General features: G+C 52.2%; 4 protein-coding genes across 4 annotated transcripts; 1 reads left to right on the top strand and 3 right to left on the bottom strand.

The window, feature by feature from the left end:
* Positions 1 to 57: 57 nt before the first annotated feature.
* N0V96_009281 (uncharacterized protein) lies at positions 58 to 3,440 on the bottom strand (the record flags this gene model as incomplete). The annotated part of the gene is made up of 2 exons (XM_053195913.2): positions 58 to 2,884; positions 2,941 to 3,440. The coding sequence occupies 2 exons, from the start codon at positions 3,438 to 3,440 to the stop codon at positions 58 to 60; spliced, it is 3,327 nt and encodes a 1,108-aa protein (XP_053046646.2).
* An 807-nt stretch (positions 3,441 to 4,247) lies between these two features.
* Positions 4,248 to 5,988, top strand: N0V96_009282 (uncharacterized protein; the record flags this gene model as incomplete). The annotated part of the gene is made up of 6 exons (XM_065758598.1): positions 4,248 to 4,441; positions 4,538 to 4,688; positions 4,753 to 5,080; positions 5,153 to 5,480; positions 5,717 to 5,731; positions 5,877 to 5,988. 6 exons carry the CDS (start codon positions 4,248 to 4,250, stop codon positions 5,986 to 5,988), a joined length of 1,128 nt encoding a protein of 375 aa, XP_065612663.1.
* A 5,023-nt stretch (positions 5,989 to 11,011) lies between these two features.
* On the bottom strand, positions 11,012 to 12,744 carry N0V96_009283 (uncharacterized protein; the record flags this gene model as incomplete). The annotated part of the gene is made up of 3 exons (XM_053195915.2): positions 11,012 to 11,169; positions 11,235 to 12,575; positions 12,645 to 12,744. The coding sequence occupies 3 exons, from the start codon at positions 12,742 to 12,744 to the stop codon at positions 11,012 to 11,014; spliced, it is 1,599 nt and encodes a 532-aa protein (XP_053046648.1).
* Positions 12,745 to 13,409: 665 nt separating this feature from the next.
* On the bottom strand, positions 13,410 to 18,670 carry N0V96_009284 (uncharacterized protein; the record flags this gene model as incomplete). The annotated part of the gene is made up of 5 exons (XM_065758599.1): positions 13,410 to 14,567; positions 15,356 to 15,855; positions 15,885 to 16,768; positions 17,482 to 18,121; positions 18,319 to 18,670. The coding sequence occupies 5 exons, from the start codon at positions 18,668 to 18,670 to the stop codon at positions 13,410 to 13,412; spliced, it is 3,534 nt and encodes a 1,177-aa protein (XP_065612664.1).
* Between the last annotated feature and the right edge of the window lie 734 nt (positions 18,671 to 19,404).

The raw sequence follows: 19,404 nt of genomic DNA on the forward strand, positions 1-19,404 counted from the left end.
GATCTTTATTAAACACGAACTGGTCTCGATCCGCTCAAGCCAAAGCGCTCTCACTCATTACAACCATTGTGCGGCATCTGACCCTAGTGGCTTCGGCATCACATCCCAACCAACCTCGCAACCTTCGACCTGGGCACTGTGTCTGATTGCTGTCATGGGGCCGAACCCTGTCTTTCGGGTCTCGAAAAATTCCCTGGGGACGTCCTCGGGCTTCTCGTAGTCACCAACTCCTTCAAATCCGCTAGCTTCAGGATACTGCCCTAGGCTTCGCAGGTATTTCATCACGCCAGCGAGGGAAACGTCAACCTTGTATGATCCGCCTGCCGTGGCTCTCTTGTACAGTGCTGCGGTAACACCTGTTGCGAGCAAGTACCCGCCAGCGTGGTCCAGAGCTTGACAGGGAGTCGGACGGGCAGCTTCTCCCTGTCCGGCGTGCTCTGCTTCGGAGACATTCATGCCCGAACAAGTCTGCACCAACGAATCGTAGCCTCGACGGTTGGACCAGGGGCCCTGGGGCCCGAAAGCAGACATGTTGGCGATGATGATGGATGGATTGATCTTCACCAGCTCCTCGGGCGACAGACCATAGCGGGCCAGACTGCCGGGACGGAACCCCTGGACAAAGACGTCGCAGGTCTTGATCAACTCGATCAGCTGGATCTTTTCAGAAGGATTGTGGATATCCAGCTGGACTGTTCTCTTCCCTCTTCCAAAGTCACGATCCATGGTCGGGAGGTCGGGCAGGTTCGGCGAAGTGACCCAGATGACGTCTGCGCCGTGAGCTGCGAGCGTCTTTCCGCACAAGGGGGCGGCGATCACTCGACTCATTTCGACGACGCGGAGACCTTGGAGACACTTTGAGTTGCCTCCTGCCATTCTCTCCGGAAGACCCTTAGGCCCGGCTGATGAGAGTTGAACAATGTCAATAGGGAAGTCGCTGATTGCTTTCGACTGTGGGAGAGCGTCCCATTGGCGGTAGGATCTCAGGGCATATGCCGTCATCTTTCCCTCCACCGTGGCGGCCGTCTCGAGGTCGACGCTGGCCCAATCGGCGACCTTGTCAGATAGTTGCTGTCTGTTCGATCCAGCAGGCAGGCCCACCATCTTCAGAATCCCATCGGCATGGTTGGGAAAGGAATCGTGGATCCGGACATTGCCGTCCGAGGTCTTGTGCAGTCCGCCAATGGGACCCCAGGGTGATGGTGTCGGCTTGCCGTCGAGAGTGTAGAGTCTCTCTGACTTGAACTCAACTGTGGCATGCTGAAGGGGCACGTCGACCCAGGGAACGGTAGCGGCATTGCGCAGGGCGTGAATTTGTGATGCGGCAAGGGCTGATAACGCAATGGAGCTCTGGGCGAGGATGCCAACCTTGAATGATGATGGCAAAGTGGGGGCGCCGTTGTTCTCCAAGTTCACTGATCTCAAGGAGTCGGGAGGGAGTGCGAGGCCTGTCCAGATCTCCTCCACAACACCTTGCGCCGTAAGGTCCCTTCGCGACTCGGACTTGGTCGTTCCATTGACAACGCTATTGGAAGCCACTGTGACAGAGTGTGCCCCATTTGTTGTAACTCCATTCACTGCCTTTGCCGCAGAAACTCGGATGCTAAGAAGAGGTGCGTGCTGCTGGGTCCCGAGGGTGTCGCGCTCGCCAACGCTGCCTTGGGCCCATGGCCGTTTGATTGTGCATTTCCAAGCAAGGGCGGGATCAAAGTACATATTTGTCAAGATGTCGCTGTCGTCGACGCGGTACAACTTCTTGATCGTATCGTTGGTGAAGATGTTGGACTCTTTGACGCGCCTGTAAACGGCAGGGTCGTCAAACATGACATCAAACGTCATTTCAAACGGCCCAGAATTCTTGGATCGGATGATGCGTGCAACCTCGTTGAGCGTGGTCTCTTCTGTAGGCACCGTCTTCTTCGTCAACGGTGCGAGGGTGCCGTTGTCAAGTTCCCCAAACTTCTCCTGGGAGAGACTCGGCTCAGGGGTTGGTGCTGGTTTGGAAGAGTTGATGGACGAATGCCGCACAGGGAAAATCGACGACTCCTCGCCACCATCCAGATCCACCAGATGATACAGGCTGAACTTGAACACAGCACCAGCATCCTGTTCATGCGGCGACAGGGGACTGGCAAAGTTTCCGGTTGTTGCGACTTGATCCGGATACGCAAAATGCAAGATCGAAGCTCGAACGTTGTTCGCGATCGTGTGGGAGAGTTCAGACGTTGGTGCAACAACCTCTCCCAGCACCGCAATCTCGTGGGGGCGACCCTGGACTGGCTCTAGAGGGCCCATCACGCCATTCTTCCCGTAAACGTGGTACAAGAGTTGGCATTGCTCCGTCTGGTCGAGCTCCGGGAATAGGTTCTGGGAGTACTTGCGGACTCTCTCTAAAAAGTCGTCAATCTGGTCGATCAGGATGGGATCTCGGATGCCTCCGATGAAGATTGCACGATAGCCTAGATGGGTGACGCCTTCGAGTTTGACCTGATATGGCGTCGTCTCAAAACGTGCCCCAGACACACGACACGTCTTTGGGGTGACTTGTTCGTATTTGGCGTTGTCGAGGTTGAGGATGCCACCCGGGCCGGGCAGGCGGTCTGGTCTCGTCTTCTCGTAGAGGGTATGCGCTGCCACTGAGAGAGGGGTGCATCGCTCTGATGGTGACAAGGGTGTGAGGTCAAAGGACTCTTTCCTCATGGTTGCGACCATTGATCGTCCCTTGGGTACGGCACAGATGCCGCCGCATTCCATGATCTTGCCCATGTGCCATGCAACATCGGGTAACACTCCTCGAGAGATTGAAAAAGCAGCAAAGGGGGCAGGGTCATAGGATCTTCCGCCTATGATGATGTCCGGGTCTCCCTTTAAGGCCTCGATATATCTTCAACTCCATGTTAGTCGAGAGTATCCATTCCCAAATTCCAGAAGCAGACTTACGGCTCAGATCCCATTTGAGCAACAACATCTACAGCACTGTCCACAACCTCGGAGACTAAAGGCTCCACCGGGCCACACGGTCCGACTCGATCTTGAGATATCCTCGACTTGATCCATTCGCGATCCATCCCCGCCTGGATCGTCGCCACTCTAAATGAGTACCCGTTACTCTCCGTAATTTCCTTCACAAGATCGAGCATCTCAGCAACGTGCTTGTTGCTGCCGTCACCTCCAGCGGAACCAATCAGGACTTTGATCTTGTGGTGATAGCATGCTGCGAGGATGGGCTCGAGGTCTCGCGTGTAAGAGCCGCGGCCACACGTCATTTTGCCCATGCCGAGCTTATACGGTCCGCCATCGGTGGAGCCGCTGTCGACAATGATAGCGCTGGGCTTGTACTTGTTGATGCCGTACCAGAAATGATTCGAGTCGTATCCGTAGCCAAGCATGGCGTTCGGAGTGAGTATAGTGAACTCATCTGATGGGTTAGAAGTCGCCATAGCGAGAGCGTGTGATGTATGCTTGACAAGCAACTGGAGAATGTTGAAATCCTGATGCACTCAGTAAGATTATCGTAAGTTGGGCTAAACGCGTTCCTTTTGACTTGTCAAGTTGACACCATGACTTGGAGACCAGCAGAGCGAAATCGGGTAATTCAAAATGAATGCCGTCTTTCGGAGGCTCTCCGATATCCTCGGTTGGTCTCTTGGAAACTATGACGTCCTTTCTTGGCTTTCCATTTGCCCGCCCGAATGCTCAGGTTTCTGCAAAAGTCTATGTTACGAATCCGTTCGGAATCTTACACAGCAAGCTCGGTAACTAACCCTGTCCGATATGCGGGGTTCTCCTCGGTATCTCCCCCTCCACCTTTCGGAATCTGACTTGGTTTTGGTTGTTCGGTATCTTCCATAAACACATTTCTTTGACCAAAGTTGCATTACCAATAGGTCACGCCTCCTAATTAACTACAAATCACTCGGCATTGATACCGAGATCTAGTGTGATGGCTATCTTAGTCTGCCCACCTAGTCTGAGTTGGCTTGAGCTTTGGGCGGGGGAGTCTTCCCCGTGGGGTAGGCAAACCTCTGCTCCAGATCTCAATTGATATTTTGGTCCACTCGAAAGAAGTTCAGCATGAGCGGAATAAGTTGAACATAAGTCCGTTATGGTCCCCTACGAAAGGTTGCGAAAAGCCATCCGCAAGAAGCTCAAGTTGTAACTTTGAGAACCTCTTCCTCGGCTGTACCGATTCTTGTCAACTCGCCCGAGAGTTTTTCACAGGTTCTTTATAAGACTTTGCCGTTGCCATGTCAGCTATGCGCCAAGAAGCGAAGCAGGATCCAAGCCACGTCGAAAGCGCCAAGCCTTCTTCCGGCGGTCAAATGGAAGAGATTGATGTTGTTGAAGACCTGAAGTCGGCAGATAGCACAGCCACGGTCACTTGGACCAGTGAGGAAGAGGGCTCTGCTTTGAAAAAGCTCGATTGGAGTCTGATACCTCTGTGAGTACTCTTGGCCCGCAGGAAAACTCTGCGTGTCTTCTCGCCAAGGAACTTGCATTAGACAATTTCTCTTTGCTAACAACATCGTCTACGTAGGCTCGGAGCCCTTAACTTCTGCTCCTACATTGATCGTGGCAATGTTGGAAACGCATATACAGCAGGAATGGGAAAAGACTGGGGTATCACTTCGGATGACTACTCTTGGATCGTGACCGTTCTCTACATTGGATATATCTTGTTTCACTGGGTAAGACTTTTTCTGCGAACTCTTTATTTCTTGACTTCTTGTCGCTGACAATCCCATCCCGCAGCTGATCATCGTCTGGACCTTCGTTCCCCTGCCACTATGGACTGCAATGATGGTCTCTGGATGGGGCGCCATGAGCATGCTTCAAGCAGCCACGAACAATCTCGCAGGCATGATGGCTTTGCGTTTCTTGATTGGAGCTTTCGAGGCTGGATTTATCCCTGCTGTCGCACTATACCTGACCTTCTTCTACCATCGTGGTGAGATGGGTCTCCGATACGGACTTTTCATTTCATTCGCACCGCTTGCGAGTTGCGTTGCCTCTGCAATTGCTTACGGCTTGCTGCACGTGAAGGCGTCTATTCGCAACTGGCAACTCCTCTTTCTTGTGGGTAAGTATAGCGATGATTTGTTTTTTATAAAATTAATACTCAAAGTTATTCTCTGACTCATTTATCTTCTAGAGGGCGCTCCAACGATTATTCTCGCCTTCGTGGCATACTTCTTCCTCCCCGCCTCCCCAGCCGAGTGCCGTTTCCTCAGCCCCCGCGAAAACGAGATCATCAGCCATCGCGCCATCAAAGGCCGCGGCGAAAAAAGAAGCGGAAAGCTCAATGGAAAGCAAGCTTTCGCTGCGTTCTTCGACTACAAGAACTACCTGCAAGCTATCATCATCTTTAGTCTCAACACTGCGTTTGGGTCTCTTCCAGCATACCTACCCACGATTCTTGAAGCTATGGGCTTCACTTCACTTCGTGCTCAGGGTCTCTCCGCTTGCCCGTATCTAACCGCGTATGTGGTCTGTGTCTCTGCTAGTTTTATTTCGGATCGTCTTAGAAGTCGAGGTATCTTTATCGCCATGTTTTGTTCCGTGGGGGCCGTTGGTTATGTCCTGCTCGCAACAATCCACACCACTGGTGTCCGCTACTTTGCAACATTCCTTGTTTGCGCAGGAGTGTTCCCAGCGGTTGCCATCACCTTTACGTGGGTAACGGATAATCAAGGCTCGGCATCTAAACGCGGCGCAGGTCTGGCTTTATTCGGTATGGTTGGACAGTGTGGTCCCATTATTGGAGCTCGTTTGTTCCCGAAATCGGCTCAACCTTGGTATTCCAAGGGCATGTGGATTTGTGCTGGACTATTGTTTGGCGCGGCTATCATAGCTGCTACTCTCAGTTTTTGCTTGAGATTGCAGAACAAGAACCGCGACGAGAAGTACGGCAAAAGCGATTTGGACTATGTTCCCCCAGAGGTTTCCGAGGAGGGCGATGACCATCCTCTGTACCGATACGTTCCCTGATCCCAGCTGTCAAGATCTACATAAAACACATTTATTTTACTCAGAGGTGCCGAAGTACCTGGTTACAAGATCTTGGTGAGGACCATATAATCAGGGGAAATCCAACTTAGCTATAACGACCTTAAGGATTGTGTCATGATTCTGCCAAATTCGCTTTTGAAGCTCTATTGAATGAGAAGTATGTCTGGGCTGTCCACATGGGCACCAACCTCGCTAAGCCTTGTATTTATTGATAAGACGTAGAGCGTAGTATGCGGCACCAGGCATGAGGACAAGCATCACGTATAATAGACATAACATATATGCTCGCTTGGGCATAAGGATGATGCAGTTTAATATCGTATGGAGTTCTCTTTTCGATTGACACGACCCAAATTCCCATAATCAATATGTGAGAATACACCTCTCCGTACCTATTTCCCCTCCTGTCTCTCAAAGACCATGCTAAGGGGCTTGTCGATGGTTCGGACTGCTGAACAAAGAAATTGGATTCTGTTAAAAAAGGAGGAGGAAATGTTGATGTTGGGCTAAGCAAGTAGTATCACGTCGACGTAGTGTGTTAGCGGCATCCCGTCGGCATCTCCTCGCTTCCCCGCAATGAGGAGGCGGATTGTGGGGAAATGCCGTGAACACTGTTGAGACTTCACATCTCACCTTCACAGCTTTCCCAGTATATTCGGCTCGACTGGCCACATATCTGCTAGATCTCAGTCTCGTCGCGTTACAAAAAATACGCGACACGCCTCAGAAAACCACCGAATAACTTTCTGCCCGGCTTATGGCAGGCTCCGACGGAAGCGAAGATGCCGAAGCCGGTCTGCAAACGCCGAGAGCACAGACAGCCTCCGCCTCGGTATCTTCTGCTGCCCGGAAAGCTCGCCGCTATGGATTTGCGTGCTCAAGCTGCAAAGCTCGCAAGGTCAAGTGCAGTGGAAACCGGCCCATCTGTACGGGATGCCGCCGATCCGGGGAGACGTGCAGCTGGCCGACACAGACCTCGACCGAGTCCCGACTTCGAGAGGCAAATGCTCGCATCCGGAATCTAGAGGCATCAATCAGGAGTCCAATTCGGTCTTCCAACGAACCTAATCCAGAACTCGAGACACCTGATACCGACGCCACGAATGCTGGTACGTCTCGAAGCCACCCAATATCCCATGATGGTAGTCGCGCTACTGAAGCCAATGCCGACACGGAGGGTTCACTTTGGTTCCAGGTCGGCCTCGGAGAGGATGGTACTGTCATTTACAATGGCCCGACAAGTCGCTTTCACGCAGGCTCCCTCGAGGACACTCACTTAACCGGTGAACATCAGGATAGCGACCCCAAACGGGCACAAATAGAAGTTCTACAGTCTCAGTATGCTCTGATGGACTCTGTGTGGTTGCCTCTCATCGCTGCTAAACCAGCGATGAACGGCACCGGCATCGACACCACTCTCGGCATGGCTCTGCTTGATATTTATTGGACGTGGCTACATCCACTTCATAGCTGTGTCTACAGACCTATCCTGATGATGGATCTGGCGCTCGGAGGACCGTACTGCACCGACTTCTTGCTCCTATGTATCTTCGGTCTAGCAGCTCGGCATCTGCCTGAGCAAGTCACCGCAGCATCTGGAGTCGGGAGAGGCGACCATTTTATCGCACGTGCAAGAGAACTGTTGCTGGAAGAAATGACGGCCATGAAGCCAGCAATTCCTACGATTCAGGGGTTGCTGATTCTAGGCGGGCGCCAGTGTGCCATGGGGAAAAGCTCTGAAGGGTGGTTGTACACCGGCATGGCAATACGAATGATGAAAGACATTGGGCTTCATCTAGACATCACTAAGCTTTCTGGGCTCGAGAGGTGGACTCCTGCTGAGATAGAAACTCGAAAGAGGCTGTACAACTCGGCTTACATTTGGGACAAGACATTGAGCCTAGCCTTGGGCCGTCCGCCTTCTCTAATACGACGTCCTTATCCGGCTCAGGATATACTCGATAAAGTTGACGATCAACGCTCCTGGAAGCCTGTCCAAGCTACGGAGGTCTCCGAGAACTTCGTTGCTTCGCCTTCCTGGACGACGTCAGCCTTTTGTGCGTTTTGCCGCCTTCACGAAGCCACAACGGACATGATGTTGCTGTTCTCAAGCACAAGCAGAAATGAAGAGTTCACTGCGCAAATGGAGGAGCTTGATGGCAGGATATGCCAGTGGTATGATGAGATTCCGAGTCCATTAAGAATCGAGGACGCATCCATGTTGGATCAAAGCCCTCCTCCTCATATTGTGTCATTAAAGTAAGTTTTCGTCCTTATCTCTGTCAGTAGACCCCGTTTTGACAGAAGGAAGCCTACTTTACCATGCTTTACATATTCTCTTGAGAAGACCATATCTAAGTTCTTCCGATACTACAATCAAGGAGAAGGCGCTTGAAGTCTGTGTCCGCCATTCAAAGAAGATCCACTCAATTCATTCGCTATTTTCAACGACTTTCCCCCATCGTTTAATGACGTATCAAGTCAGCTACTGCATATATACAGCTGCTACAGTGGAAGCCGAGGAGCTAAAAAGAGCATCAACCGGTATCGAAAGAGAAACCGCGGCAGCCAGGCTTGCAGCCGCATGTCGTATACTCCAGCAGGAAGCTTCACATACCCCCGGAAGCGGAAGAAGTCTCGACACCATTCGTCGGCTATTGAGCAACGGGCAACCCCGAGTTGTAGACGTTGGCAACAACTCGGATCGCAGACACAACGTTGTCTCGAACTCTTCTGAGAACTCTCATCAAGTCGATCCGCGTCAGGCAGGGTCACTGAACGCACGAATGGGTGGTGTGCAAAGAGGTAGTATGGGCCGTCATATCACTTCGACTAGAAATCATTCAACAACACACAATGCCCCACAGCTTTCTTCTGCTGTTGATCCAGAGGTCGATGAGAATGCCTTCTTCACGGAGGGGGGCAGCTGGAATAACGACATTAGTTACGGTGGGACAAACACGGGGGCCGGATTTCAACCGGACGCGTTCCCATGGGGAGTTGCAGATCACATCTTGGGCGATTCCGGCATGTCGTTCTCCGGCACGAATCTAGTTTGGCCATCTGGCTCCCATCTCGATGGCTTCTAAAAGAACAGTAGGCGTTTCACTGTTAACTAATATAATTGATAATGTAACATCGAAGCCACTTTCAATGGATAGGGGGCAATAAGCCGGTGGGATACCAGTAAGCTGGCTAGTCTCCATGGCTCCTGGAATTGTGAATGCGGCGGAGGTTGCCCGAAGGCGTCGAGGGCCCGATTTCCATCTGCGGAGCACTCAGATGGATTTGAGAACATGCCGAATTGCCTTGGACTTGAGGGTCGGTGTCAGCCGGAAAGAATACCGATCTTGCCGAGATCGCCGCCACTCCTAGTCACGGCCTGTGGGTCTCCCCGAGCCGATCTCCAGCTGACCCTTGACCGGTGATCTCGGTCTACCTATGAGCATATTCAGTCTTGAACATTATTAAAGGCTTCTTTGGAATAGATACAATGATGTTTGAGACACTGAGGAGTTCACTGTCTGCTCCAGCTGATTCAGCCATGGGAAACTTTAATTCAACCGAAGTAAGCACCCGGCCGAGCTTTGACTCTTTGCCGCTCCACGTGGGGGATCCGAAGGCATCGGCGTGGGGATTATGGGGCGATGAAGACGAACTCGGGGCTCTCAATCTTTTGAACCCGGCCTTGGTCAAGAATGCCACAAGTGAGGTGGTCATAGGCGAGACAATAACGCTCAAGTAAGTACATGTAACAAGCCAGGTTAAAGCTCTCTTCAGTTTCAGCGCTAAACAGGCTCTTACACAACAGTCTTCCATTGGATGCCTTTATACAGCCAATGAATCCAGTTCGCAAGCCGTGCGAACACCGTATTATTCCAAAGGGCAACGCCAATGACGATGAGGTTAGTCTTCTAAGTTATGGCTTGTGCTTATGAGTCTCTAACAAACGGCGGAGATAGATCTCCATCAATACGCAAGGCGCAACGCATTGGGATGGGCCACGACATTACCCTTACCAGGAGCATATCCAATATTACAACGGAGTGACCCAGGATGACATTTCAGGGTCCGATAATAATACTAAACTCGGCATTCAAAGTAAGAAGGACACTAAAATCCAACTTACCTGTTTCTACGACCATTCTCTGACTTTTCGCTCAATAGATATGGCGAGGAAGTCCATCACTGGCCGCGGTGTTCTACTCGACTGGTACTCCTGGGCAACCGAGAATAACATCACCTTTGACCCCTTTTCAACCTTTAGTATCCCTCTGTCTCAACTCCAAGACGTCGCAAAAGCTCAGAAAACCGAGTTCCAACAAGGCGATATCCTGCTAGTCCGAACAGGCTGGCTACCAGCCTATCGTGCGCTCACCGTCGCTGAGCAGCTTGCGTTACCCCAACGGGAAGTTCGAGCAAGTTGTGGCGTCGAGGCGAGCGAAGAGGCGATTCGCTGGCACTGGGATCATGCGTTTGCTGCGGTGGCCTCGGATACTGTCGCTTACGAGGCCTGGCCGAACCCAAAACCTTGGGGTGTCAGCATGCATGAGGTGTTTCTGAGTGGTTGGGGCATGCCGATTGGAGAGAGTTTCGACTTGGAGAGGCTCGCTGTGAGGTGTAAAGAACTGCAGAGATGGTCCTTCATGATGGTCAGTGTGCCTTTGGATATTCCTGGCGGGGTTGCTAGTCCGCCCTCAGCAGTGGCTATCTTGTAGTCTAGACACCTGAAGACTTTGGTGACCAAGTCTTGAAAGTGTCGGCGAATAACAAGATTTGGTTACCTCATTTATTTCGCTGTCATGCATTCTCCGTAAACAGTGATCTTATTATAAGACCTATAACCATGCGCGGATTATCTAAGTCAACCGCAGATTGATAAGAGAACTAGTTGCATATGTTCTACGCGTAACGCATTCGTGGTAAGAAAGACAGCGTCTTTCGGTTGGCAATGCCAACAGACTCTTCTTGAACGCCAGAGGAAGCTGGGGTTGATATCACACTAGGCCATGTCAACCACCTTGACTTCGCCTTTGTCCATAGATGCTCCGGGCGACATTGGAGTATTTGTCGACAGAATTGGCCTTCCCCTGAGCTGTGCCCAAACAACCACATGTGTCGGCCGCGAAAACAGAATATCCATATCCTCCAGCGAACGACCTATGGTAAGATTGTCAGCATAAGGCATGCGCGTAGAGGCATTCTTGGCGATAAGTAGAACTGACCCTTTGTCTCCGGAATGAAGAAGAATGACCAAACGCCGATAAAGATCAGGAATCCTCCAAACATGAAGAACGTCCCGTACCCGAGGTCGGTAATCATGAAAGGAGTGGCTCTCGCGACAATAAAGGATCCCAACCAAGTACACGCGGTAGACATCGCGACACAGAGCATCCTGATGTCCAGGGGGAAGATCTCGGACGCGTATGTCCACGTGATTCCCTGGATAGTGGAACAAATGATGAAGGCGTTGAGGTAAATGCAGACCATGGCAAGATAACCCCACGCATCTTGCTGAACAACACCGCCCTCTGCTTTGGCGGTTGGATTAGCGACCATGACGTACCCGCCCACGTACCAGAGGGGAATGCTGCCAAAGAAAGCGCCCCATAGAAGTCCGCTGCGGCGGCCGAGGCCCTCGATGACCCAAACTGCGAATAGCATCATGCCCAACATCTTTGCGATCCCGTAGATTCCGGTGCTGAATAGCTTGTTACTGGTTCCGGTGATTCCTAAAGTCTCGAAAATTTGAGGCGAGAAATATGTCATCACGTTAGTCCCTGTGAAACTTTGTAGAAACATGAGAAACGCTCCCGTTCCAACACGGTTTCTCGTGCCAGGAGCAAGGAGTTTCTGTAGTTGTTGCTTCTTGCTGAGTCGGACGGTACTTCGCTCCTCAACTTGTTGTCTAATTTCGGCCATCTCGTTCTGGATATAGGGATGATCGGCAGGGAGTCTTCGCACGTATACCAGAACCTTTTCCGCAGCCTCAAAGTTATCACCTCGAGCGAGCCAACGGGGTGATTCGGGACAGAACATGATGCCAACGAAAAGAAGAAATGCCGGAAGAAGCTGCAAGGCCAGCGGTACGACCCACTGCGCCTCATTCTCAACGTCGATGGTCCGGCTCGTGCCGTAGTTGATCCAGAACCCGAGCATCCCGCCACCCTGGGAGAAGATCTCAAAGATACCCACGAGGCGTCCGCGGATACTCGGCGGCGACGTCTCAGCGATGTAGACTGGAACTGTCATGGTAGCCATGCCGATACCCAGACCGCCAATGGCGCGGCCGGCGATGACGAGTTTGAGGATGCCTTTTGCTCCGGACATCATTGCTCCGCCGACGCAGAAGATGAGGGCCGCCATCATGATGGCCTTCTTGCGGCCATACTTCTCGGCAATGGGGAAGGTGAGGAGTGCACCGAAGAAGGCGCCGACCTGGAACATGGAGGCGATGTTGGCTAGGGAGTTATTCTTTTCTTGGGTGGTCATCTTGTCGATGCCAAAGTCGCGGACGAAGGAGTCGAGGGCCATTGTGCCTCCTATGACGGCCGTATCATAGCCCACTGCAGGTTTGTGCTGCGTTAGAGAGGGAAATGCGCAGGGACTGTGGGGTTCTCCAAGACCTCACTTACTGGACAAGGCGGCCATGGAAGCAACAAGAGCAATAAAGTGGATTCTCCAGTTGCGAACCTCAGGGGGGTCGTTTGTCCCCTTTGCTGAAGCAAAACCCATGGTGAAGAAGGTGAGCTTCTGAGATATCAACGCGAATTTCTGTGAAGTCGTCTTTCGTCAGGTTTGCAGGCTGATGAGCTCGGAAAACAAAGAGATCTCCTTATGATGGCCGATCCATATTTATAGAAGTGGCAGATACCAAGACACAAAATCTAGGCCTGTAGTTCAAACGACACTAACCAATTAACCTTGAATGAGGATCCGGGGACAGATCTGGGGTCCCCGCGGGGTATCGTGCGGAGAGGGAACATTCACCTTGTGAGCTTCTCCCCGCAGGATTCTGTTCCGCGTAAGAAGAGTTCGAAGAGTGGCTGTAGTGCCATCTTTCTCAACGGTACCGTGCATGTAATGTTGGCCAAGACAAAAATACCGACGTTCAAAATCGGATGAAAGGCGTTTCTTGAGGATCGAGCGGGGAAGATCAATAATCGGGGGGCTTGTGTCTTGTATATCTTTCGTTGAGTAGTGATTCCGAAGTGTGAATGTAGATCAAGATGCCGAAATGCTTGGCACAAGGCGGACTCTTCGGCATTGTAAAGACATCTCGGAAAGAAGCTATCTACGCATAAGAACAAGATGCGAGGACAAGTATTGCAAAGACGATTGTCGCTGCGGCAATGAATGAGTGTCAGCTTGTATTTGCTTGCTGCTATCTCGTCACACTATCAATGCAATAGCGGTGTCTCCTCGCTAGCCGAAGCTCTACCCTCTTCGTTAGCCTCTTCTTGATTTCCAACAACATCAGAAAGCCACTGCTTCAGACTCTCACGAATCTCGGTATCTCGGTATATCCATGCGATGCAAATACCGGCACCCGGTCCGAGTGGGATGGTGCCAAGGACTGCGACCAAGGGGACCTTCCAACCGGTCTCTACGAAGAGCCAATACAGGACAGTCAAGCCGATGAAGAACATGTCAATCTCAACGAATTTGACTGTAGCGCGTGTCATCTCTTTCCTATCATCCCACTGGAACAAGCTCCAGATGAAGTAGACGTGAGAGACTGCAGAGCAAAGTATGGGAATGAGGTAGACGAGCAAAAGCGAGACCGTGTGAGACTCGAGGTAGAAACTGCGGTGCTGGCGCTTCTGCACACGCAAGGCCGCCCATCGGACGGCTTGGCGGATCAGTGACACCCAGACGGGGAAGAAGAGCCAGATGACGATGATGACGGGGGAGTTGTAGATGAGCATCAGGAGGGAGGGCAGAATGAAGCCCCACGCGACGCTGACAGGGATGGCAATAATTTCCGCATCGACAACGAGATGGCGCGAGTCCTTGCCAAAGTCGGGATCCTTGGATGCGGCGCTCTCGACGGCCTCCTGTCCGGCCTTCTTCCGAGCGAGTAGAATGGATCGCGAGCGATGGAAGAAGGCGGGTAGAATGACGAGTTGCCAGACCACAGCTCCACCGATGAGATTGAAAACTAGCCAGGGGCCAGTGGGGTTCGCAATCACGACATTGGGCGCGTTGCAGACGCGTGCGGCTTCGATGGTGGTGACGGTCATGAGACCGGCGATGAAGGACAGGATGGCGGACATGCTGGCGAACGTCCGCATGGAGTCGAGCGCGCTCTGGAAGAAGCTTATGGCGAAGCAGACGGGCGGGCCGAGAACAGGCACCTTGCTGACGGCCGGCAGACGAGCGCGGGCATCGCATTGTGAGTAGAGGAGGGCGACGTTGACATCGGAGTGGATGAAGAGCGACGCGAAGGTCGCGATGGCGAGGATAATGGGCACCACGAGCAGGGCGCGGTAGGAGAAGACGTGGATGGGCGCTGGCCAGCGCTTCGAGGAGGCCATGATGATTGACGACAGCACCGACTAGGGTATCAGGGTAGTCAGTATGTTGTGGATGAGTGCGTAGAGTCGCAAGATGATGCCGTCGCCTGTCCGGTTTCCGACATGTTCATTCCAACTTTCATCGTCAGCTGCGCTCAGCTCAGCTCAGCGCACTTTCAGCTGAGGCTCGTGACAACATTGGCGCACGTGCCGCCAGGTGCCCCTCATTCACAGTCATCTGCCTACGCCTCTGCTGCACTAAAACTGAATGAGATGTCTCTCAAGAGTAAGATGCGCCTCACTAAAGAGCCCTCGAATTTCACATAATAATCATCAATAATTGTGGATATCAAATTATCGAATTCTCTGGCGAAGCTTCGATGCAGGAATCGTCACACCGTAAACTCAATCGCGCTTGAGTCTTTGAGATTACGTTGGGGGGCTATCGCGTGAAATACGGGCAGTGTGCAAAAGATGGAACGCAAAGATGGCGCCAGTTATGTGACAGAGCTTTTGCAGTGGAAGGTATGCTTTGACGCCAAGTAATATCATGTTATGAGATCTTGATCTCATTCTTACTGCTATCTCCCAAAGCTAGAATTGAAGAAACGCGACGAGAGATCTTTTCAACCACCGATGGTGAGACTATCATGAGGCCGGCGTCAACACGAGGTTACGGATGACAACTGAAACCCACCAGAAGATGCCTCTCCATACATGATGCCATAAACGAAGCAATCCCCAACGAATTCCCACATATCCGTATCTCGACATCCCTCTCTTACTTGACGGGGTAGAAAGGGATGGTGTCCTCCCAAAAGAATCCAAACATTGTCCTCTGGCTTCAGATTAGGCGGGCCAAGGCCAAGCCGATTCTCCTGCGTGATGAAAAGAACTTGGTAAGAGAGCATTCTGTCCTCCCACCATGGACCCCCTCGCCAGCTCTCATCCGTGACGGGCTCATGATACTCACCGAACTTTCCCTGGATGAGGCTGTCATATTGGTACATGATGTTGTCTTTACCCGCGTGGTTCTTGAAAGCGTCTTCAAATCCATGTCTCCAAAGGGACCGTTGCGTGTGCCCAAGGTCCATTAAGATGGTAGCCACTTTGTCAACCCGAATGCCGTTCAAAGTGAGCAATGCGAGATTTTCTGCCTGCTTGACTGGTAGCTCGAATCGTGGTAGGCCACTGCTGGCATGAAATTGCCTCCAAGCAATATCGTGTGTCCAGAAATCGTTGGTGCACTTGGAGTCCTCCGGCTGGGCCAAGTCCAGGACCCAAGTAGGCAGACCGGTCGTCTCTCTCCCCTTCTCCAGCCGATAAGAGGCTTGAGGCTGTTCAGAGATTTCAGTAAACTGATCATGAGTCTGGAAAACAAGACCACAATATCGAGGACGTAGTCCGTGGGTCTGATATCAGGCAAGTATGTCTTGTTGAGAAGCGCCCAGATACCAAACAGCTTGTCTTTCGGATATGTGGACCTTCTGTCTAGTCTATATAGCGAGCCGGTTCTAGACTGGTTCCAGAGTCTAGCGTGAGCGATGCTGAGGACGGGTATCGTGAACGGACTTGTATGAAGCCTCGGGTAAAGAGTGGTGCCCTCTTGGAAAAGATCGAAAATGTTATTGTGTTGCGGGTGCTCATCTGGTTGCACAATGTAGCTCGCCTCGTCCATGATCGTCTGGAAGCTGATCTCGAGTGGCCCCCAGAGGACCGTGGCTCTCGGGGGCAGGCAGACCTCCTGGACGGTCCAGATGCGCTGCCACCATTCGCAGTCCATCATCGACTGTAAGGCTGCCCCGGCAGTGATACCATTGCCAGCAACGCTTGTAGCAAATGGATACTGGCTAGGCCAGCCGAGCTTCTCGTCGTGTGGCTGCCCTGCTATGATACGCACAGCGTTCAAGGCCGCTCTTGCAGCCAGTTCCGCTGCGACGCTGCTATCACCTTTCACTACAATGTCTCCCATCCAGACCAGACAGTTCTCGCACTCGCCGTAGATGCGATGCATGAGATCAATTTGGTACTTTTTCTCATCTTCATCATTCTGGTTGATGCATAGAGCATCTGCCCAGATAACTATCGGCTCTCTTTCATGGCGGATACGGCTCAAAGCTCCTGCCAGATTCTTGTTGATCGTAACTTGAAGGCCATTCACAGTCACTTGAGCCTTTGCCTCGCGGTTTCCCCAGACATGCAACAGGGTATTGTATTGTGGCCTGTCATCAAGTCTGACAGTGCTGCAGATACAACGTAATTCTTCTGTCTGTCGACCTGGGAGGATCGTGAGAAGGCGAATGTGGGTTTTCGGGTTGGGCAACTTTGCGCTCCCTATCAATTGGATTGCTTTGCACATTTCTGCGCTCAGTGTTCTTCTGTATGGCTGCCATTACATGTTGCAAGATTCGTGGTGTTCTTCCCGTTGAACGACTTTGATATATTATACTACGAGGCTCGTGTTCAGGACATGGAGCAGGGTCGCTTTTGAAGTCTGAAAGAGAGCCTTTTGCTCACCATTTCCAGGCAGACACGCAAAGCAGCCCCGTTGGGCTGAAGAAGCTAGTATGAGTGGCTGAGCGAGCTGAACAGCCGGGATCATGGACTGATCAAGCAGTACAGGATACTTGAGATCAATGTCTTATCACGGAATACTTTTTCGGTGACTACCTTATACTTTGATATATCTTGATTTTCGTCGGCATATTACAGTCGTTATGCTATTCGGCAATGATTTTACAGGCAAAGTGCCATGTCGTGTATATAACTATCCAAGTTCAGCCAGTAGCTTCTTTCTCCTGTGAAGAACAAACCCTATTTGTAGTTTATTTGACTCCGAGAAAAGACAGACAAAGCAGTGTTATGCTTGCCCCATCACTGCTTCAAACAATGCAGATTAACAGGCGTAATCGGCTCTCCTCCCCCCAACACCGCCATGATATTCCTCATACTCAACTCCTCGAACCCTTTATGCGTCTCAACCGTCCCTCCAGCATTGTGACATGTCAACATGGCCTTCGTCCCCGCCATCTTGAGCAACCGCGGATGCGGCCTCGGCTCGTCGGCATGCACGTCCAACGCAACAGTCCCAATCTGCCCAGACTCCAACGCGTCCGCCAAAGCCTCCTCGTCAACCAAACTACCCCTCGCGATATTCACAAACCTCGACCCAGCTTTAAACCAAGCCAACGACTCCGCAGTAATAACCTTGCCACCAGCAGGCGTGCACAGCACAACGCAGTCCGAGACACGTAGCAAGCTCTCCATCGTCTCGTGAAACATCGCGCCAAACTTTGCCTCCACGGCGACGGGGTCTTTGCGGACGACGTCAAAGTAGTGAACTTCCATACCGAAGCCGACGCCGAGGCGCTGTGCAATCTGCTGGCCGATATTGCCCATGCCCACGAGGCCGAGGACGTGGCCGCGGAGGGTGTGCGAGGCGGCCGTGGCGCGGGCGTGGCAGTCTTGGAAGGCGGTCGGGTCTGAGACGGATGTCGTGCACCAGGGGAGGTGGCGGAAGGTCGAGATGACGAGGGCGACGGCGAAGTCTGCTACTGCTTCGGCGGCGGCGAGGCCTGAGTTGCAGTAGATGATGCCTTTTTTTGGGTGTTGGTATTCCCACAACAAATGGTTGATATATTTTCACCCAATATAGAGCGATCTGGGAGAAGGGGGGAAGGCTCACCTCGTTCACCGAGAAGTCGCGTATCGGCCCAATCGAACCCGGCACCCGCGCTCGCAAAAACCCGACAGCTCGCAGGTAGCAGCGGAACCAGCTCGGCGTCCCACGTACCCATCTCGCCGCCCGTGCCCCAGAACGGGCGGAAGACGGCGGAGAAGTCGCCCCACTTGCCGTCCCGTAATGCGGCGGCGAATGCGGGGCGCTGGCGTTCGGGTGTCGAGGGACGGATGATGTCGCATTGCGCGGAGAAGGCGGCGTAGATTTCCGGATTGTACTTGATCGGGTCGCCTATGTGTAGGACGCGGGGCTTGTGGGTGCCGTTTGTTGTTGTTGCTGTTGCTTGCGGTGCTGCCGTGATAGGTTGCATTTGACCGCTAGGATGATAGAGGACGGGCGAGGCGGAGCGAGGGGTTTGAGATTGTGGTGTTGCTGGGGGCCAGGGTGTATTGTTGGGTTCGGCCATTTTAAATGAAGCTGAGTATATGTTATTGAAATTCGTGCAGACAGTATCTCGTTCCCGATGAGCTTGGGTTGACTGCGACGGAAACGACCTTGATAAAGTACTGGGTACAGTGGTGAATGGGCGGACTAGGGTAGCTCGTTAGCTGCAGGAGATAATGCAAGATTCCAATAAGGTACGCGTGTGACTCGGGGTCTGATAAGGCTATCAAGAAGTGACCCTGATATCTAGGATTGAAGACCACAAGAAAATAAGAACGTGTACAGCTTCTATTTAAGCTGACGCAAGTCGATGGCGGAGGATTGGTGGAATCTCATGCAAGAGTGTCGGTGTGAGGATGAGGCGAGATCAGGTACGCTTCGTGGCACGATGGGAGCTTCTCCCGATCTTGGCCGGACCTCGCCTCCCCACGCTTACGGTCCGACTGCATGGAAGGACTACACATTTCTCATTTTACGGAATGACGAGGTGAAGAGGCTTTTGGTTGGGTAGGCCTCATGCTTCCTGACATGTGCAATTTTGCTGTGCCAATTCTACTGCCGCACCGGGACTGGTTTCCTTCGAGCCGGTGAAACCAGCCAGAAGCCGGACATGAATGAGTCGGCTTGATCGATCTCGAGAGATTCAAAAAAGGCCTCTCAGGCTGGAACCCAAGTAAGGTAGCTTGTCTGCCTGCGAATTTGAAGTACCAACAAGCTGTCATTATTAGACCCCGCAATGGGTTATCCTTGCAGGAG

Source organism: Colletotrichum fioriniae (genome assembly GCF_027942845.1).
Source record: "Colletotrichum fioriniae strain IMI 355084 chromosome Unknown scaffold_12, whole genome shotgun sequence".
NCBI classification, from domain to species: Eukaryota; Fungi; Ascomycota; class Sordariomycetes; order Glomerellales; family Glomerellaceae; genus Colletotrichum; species Colletotrichum fioriniae.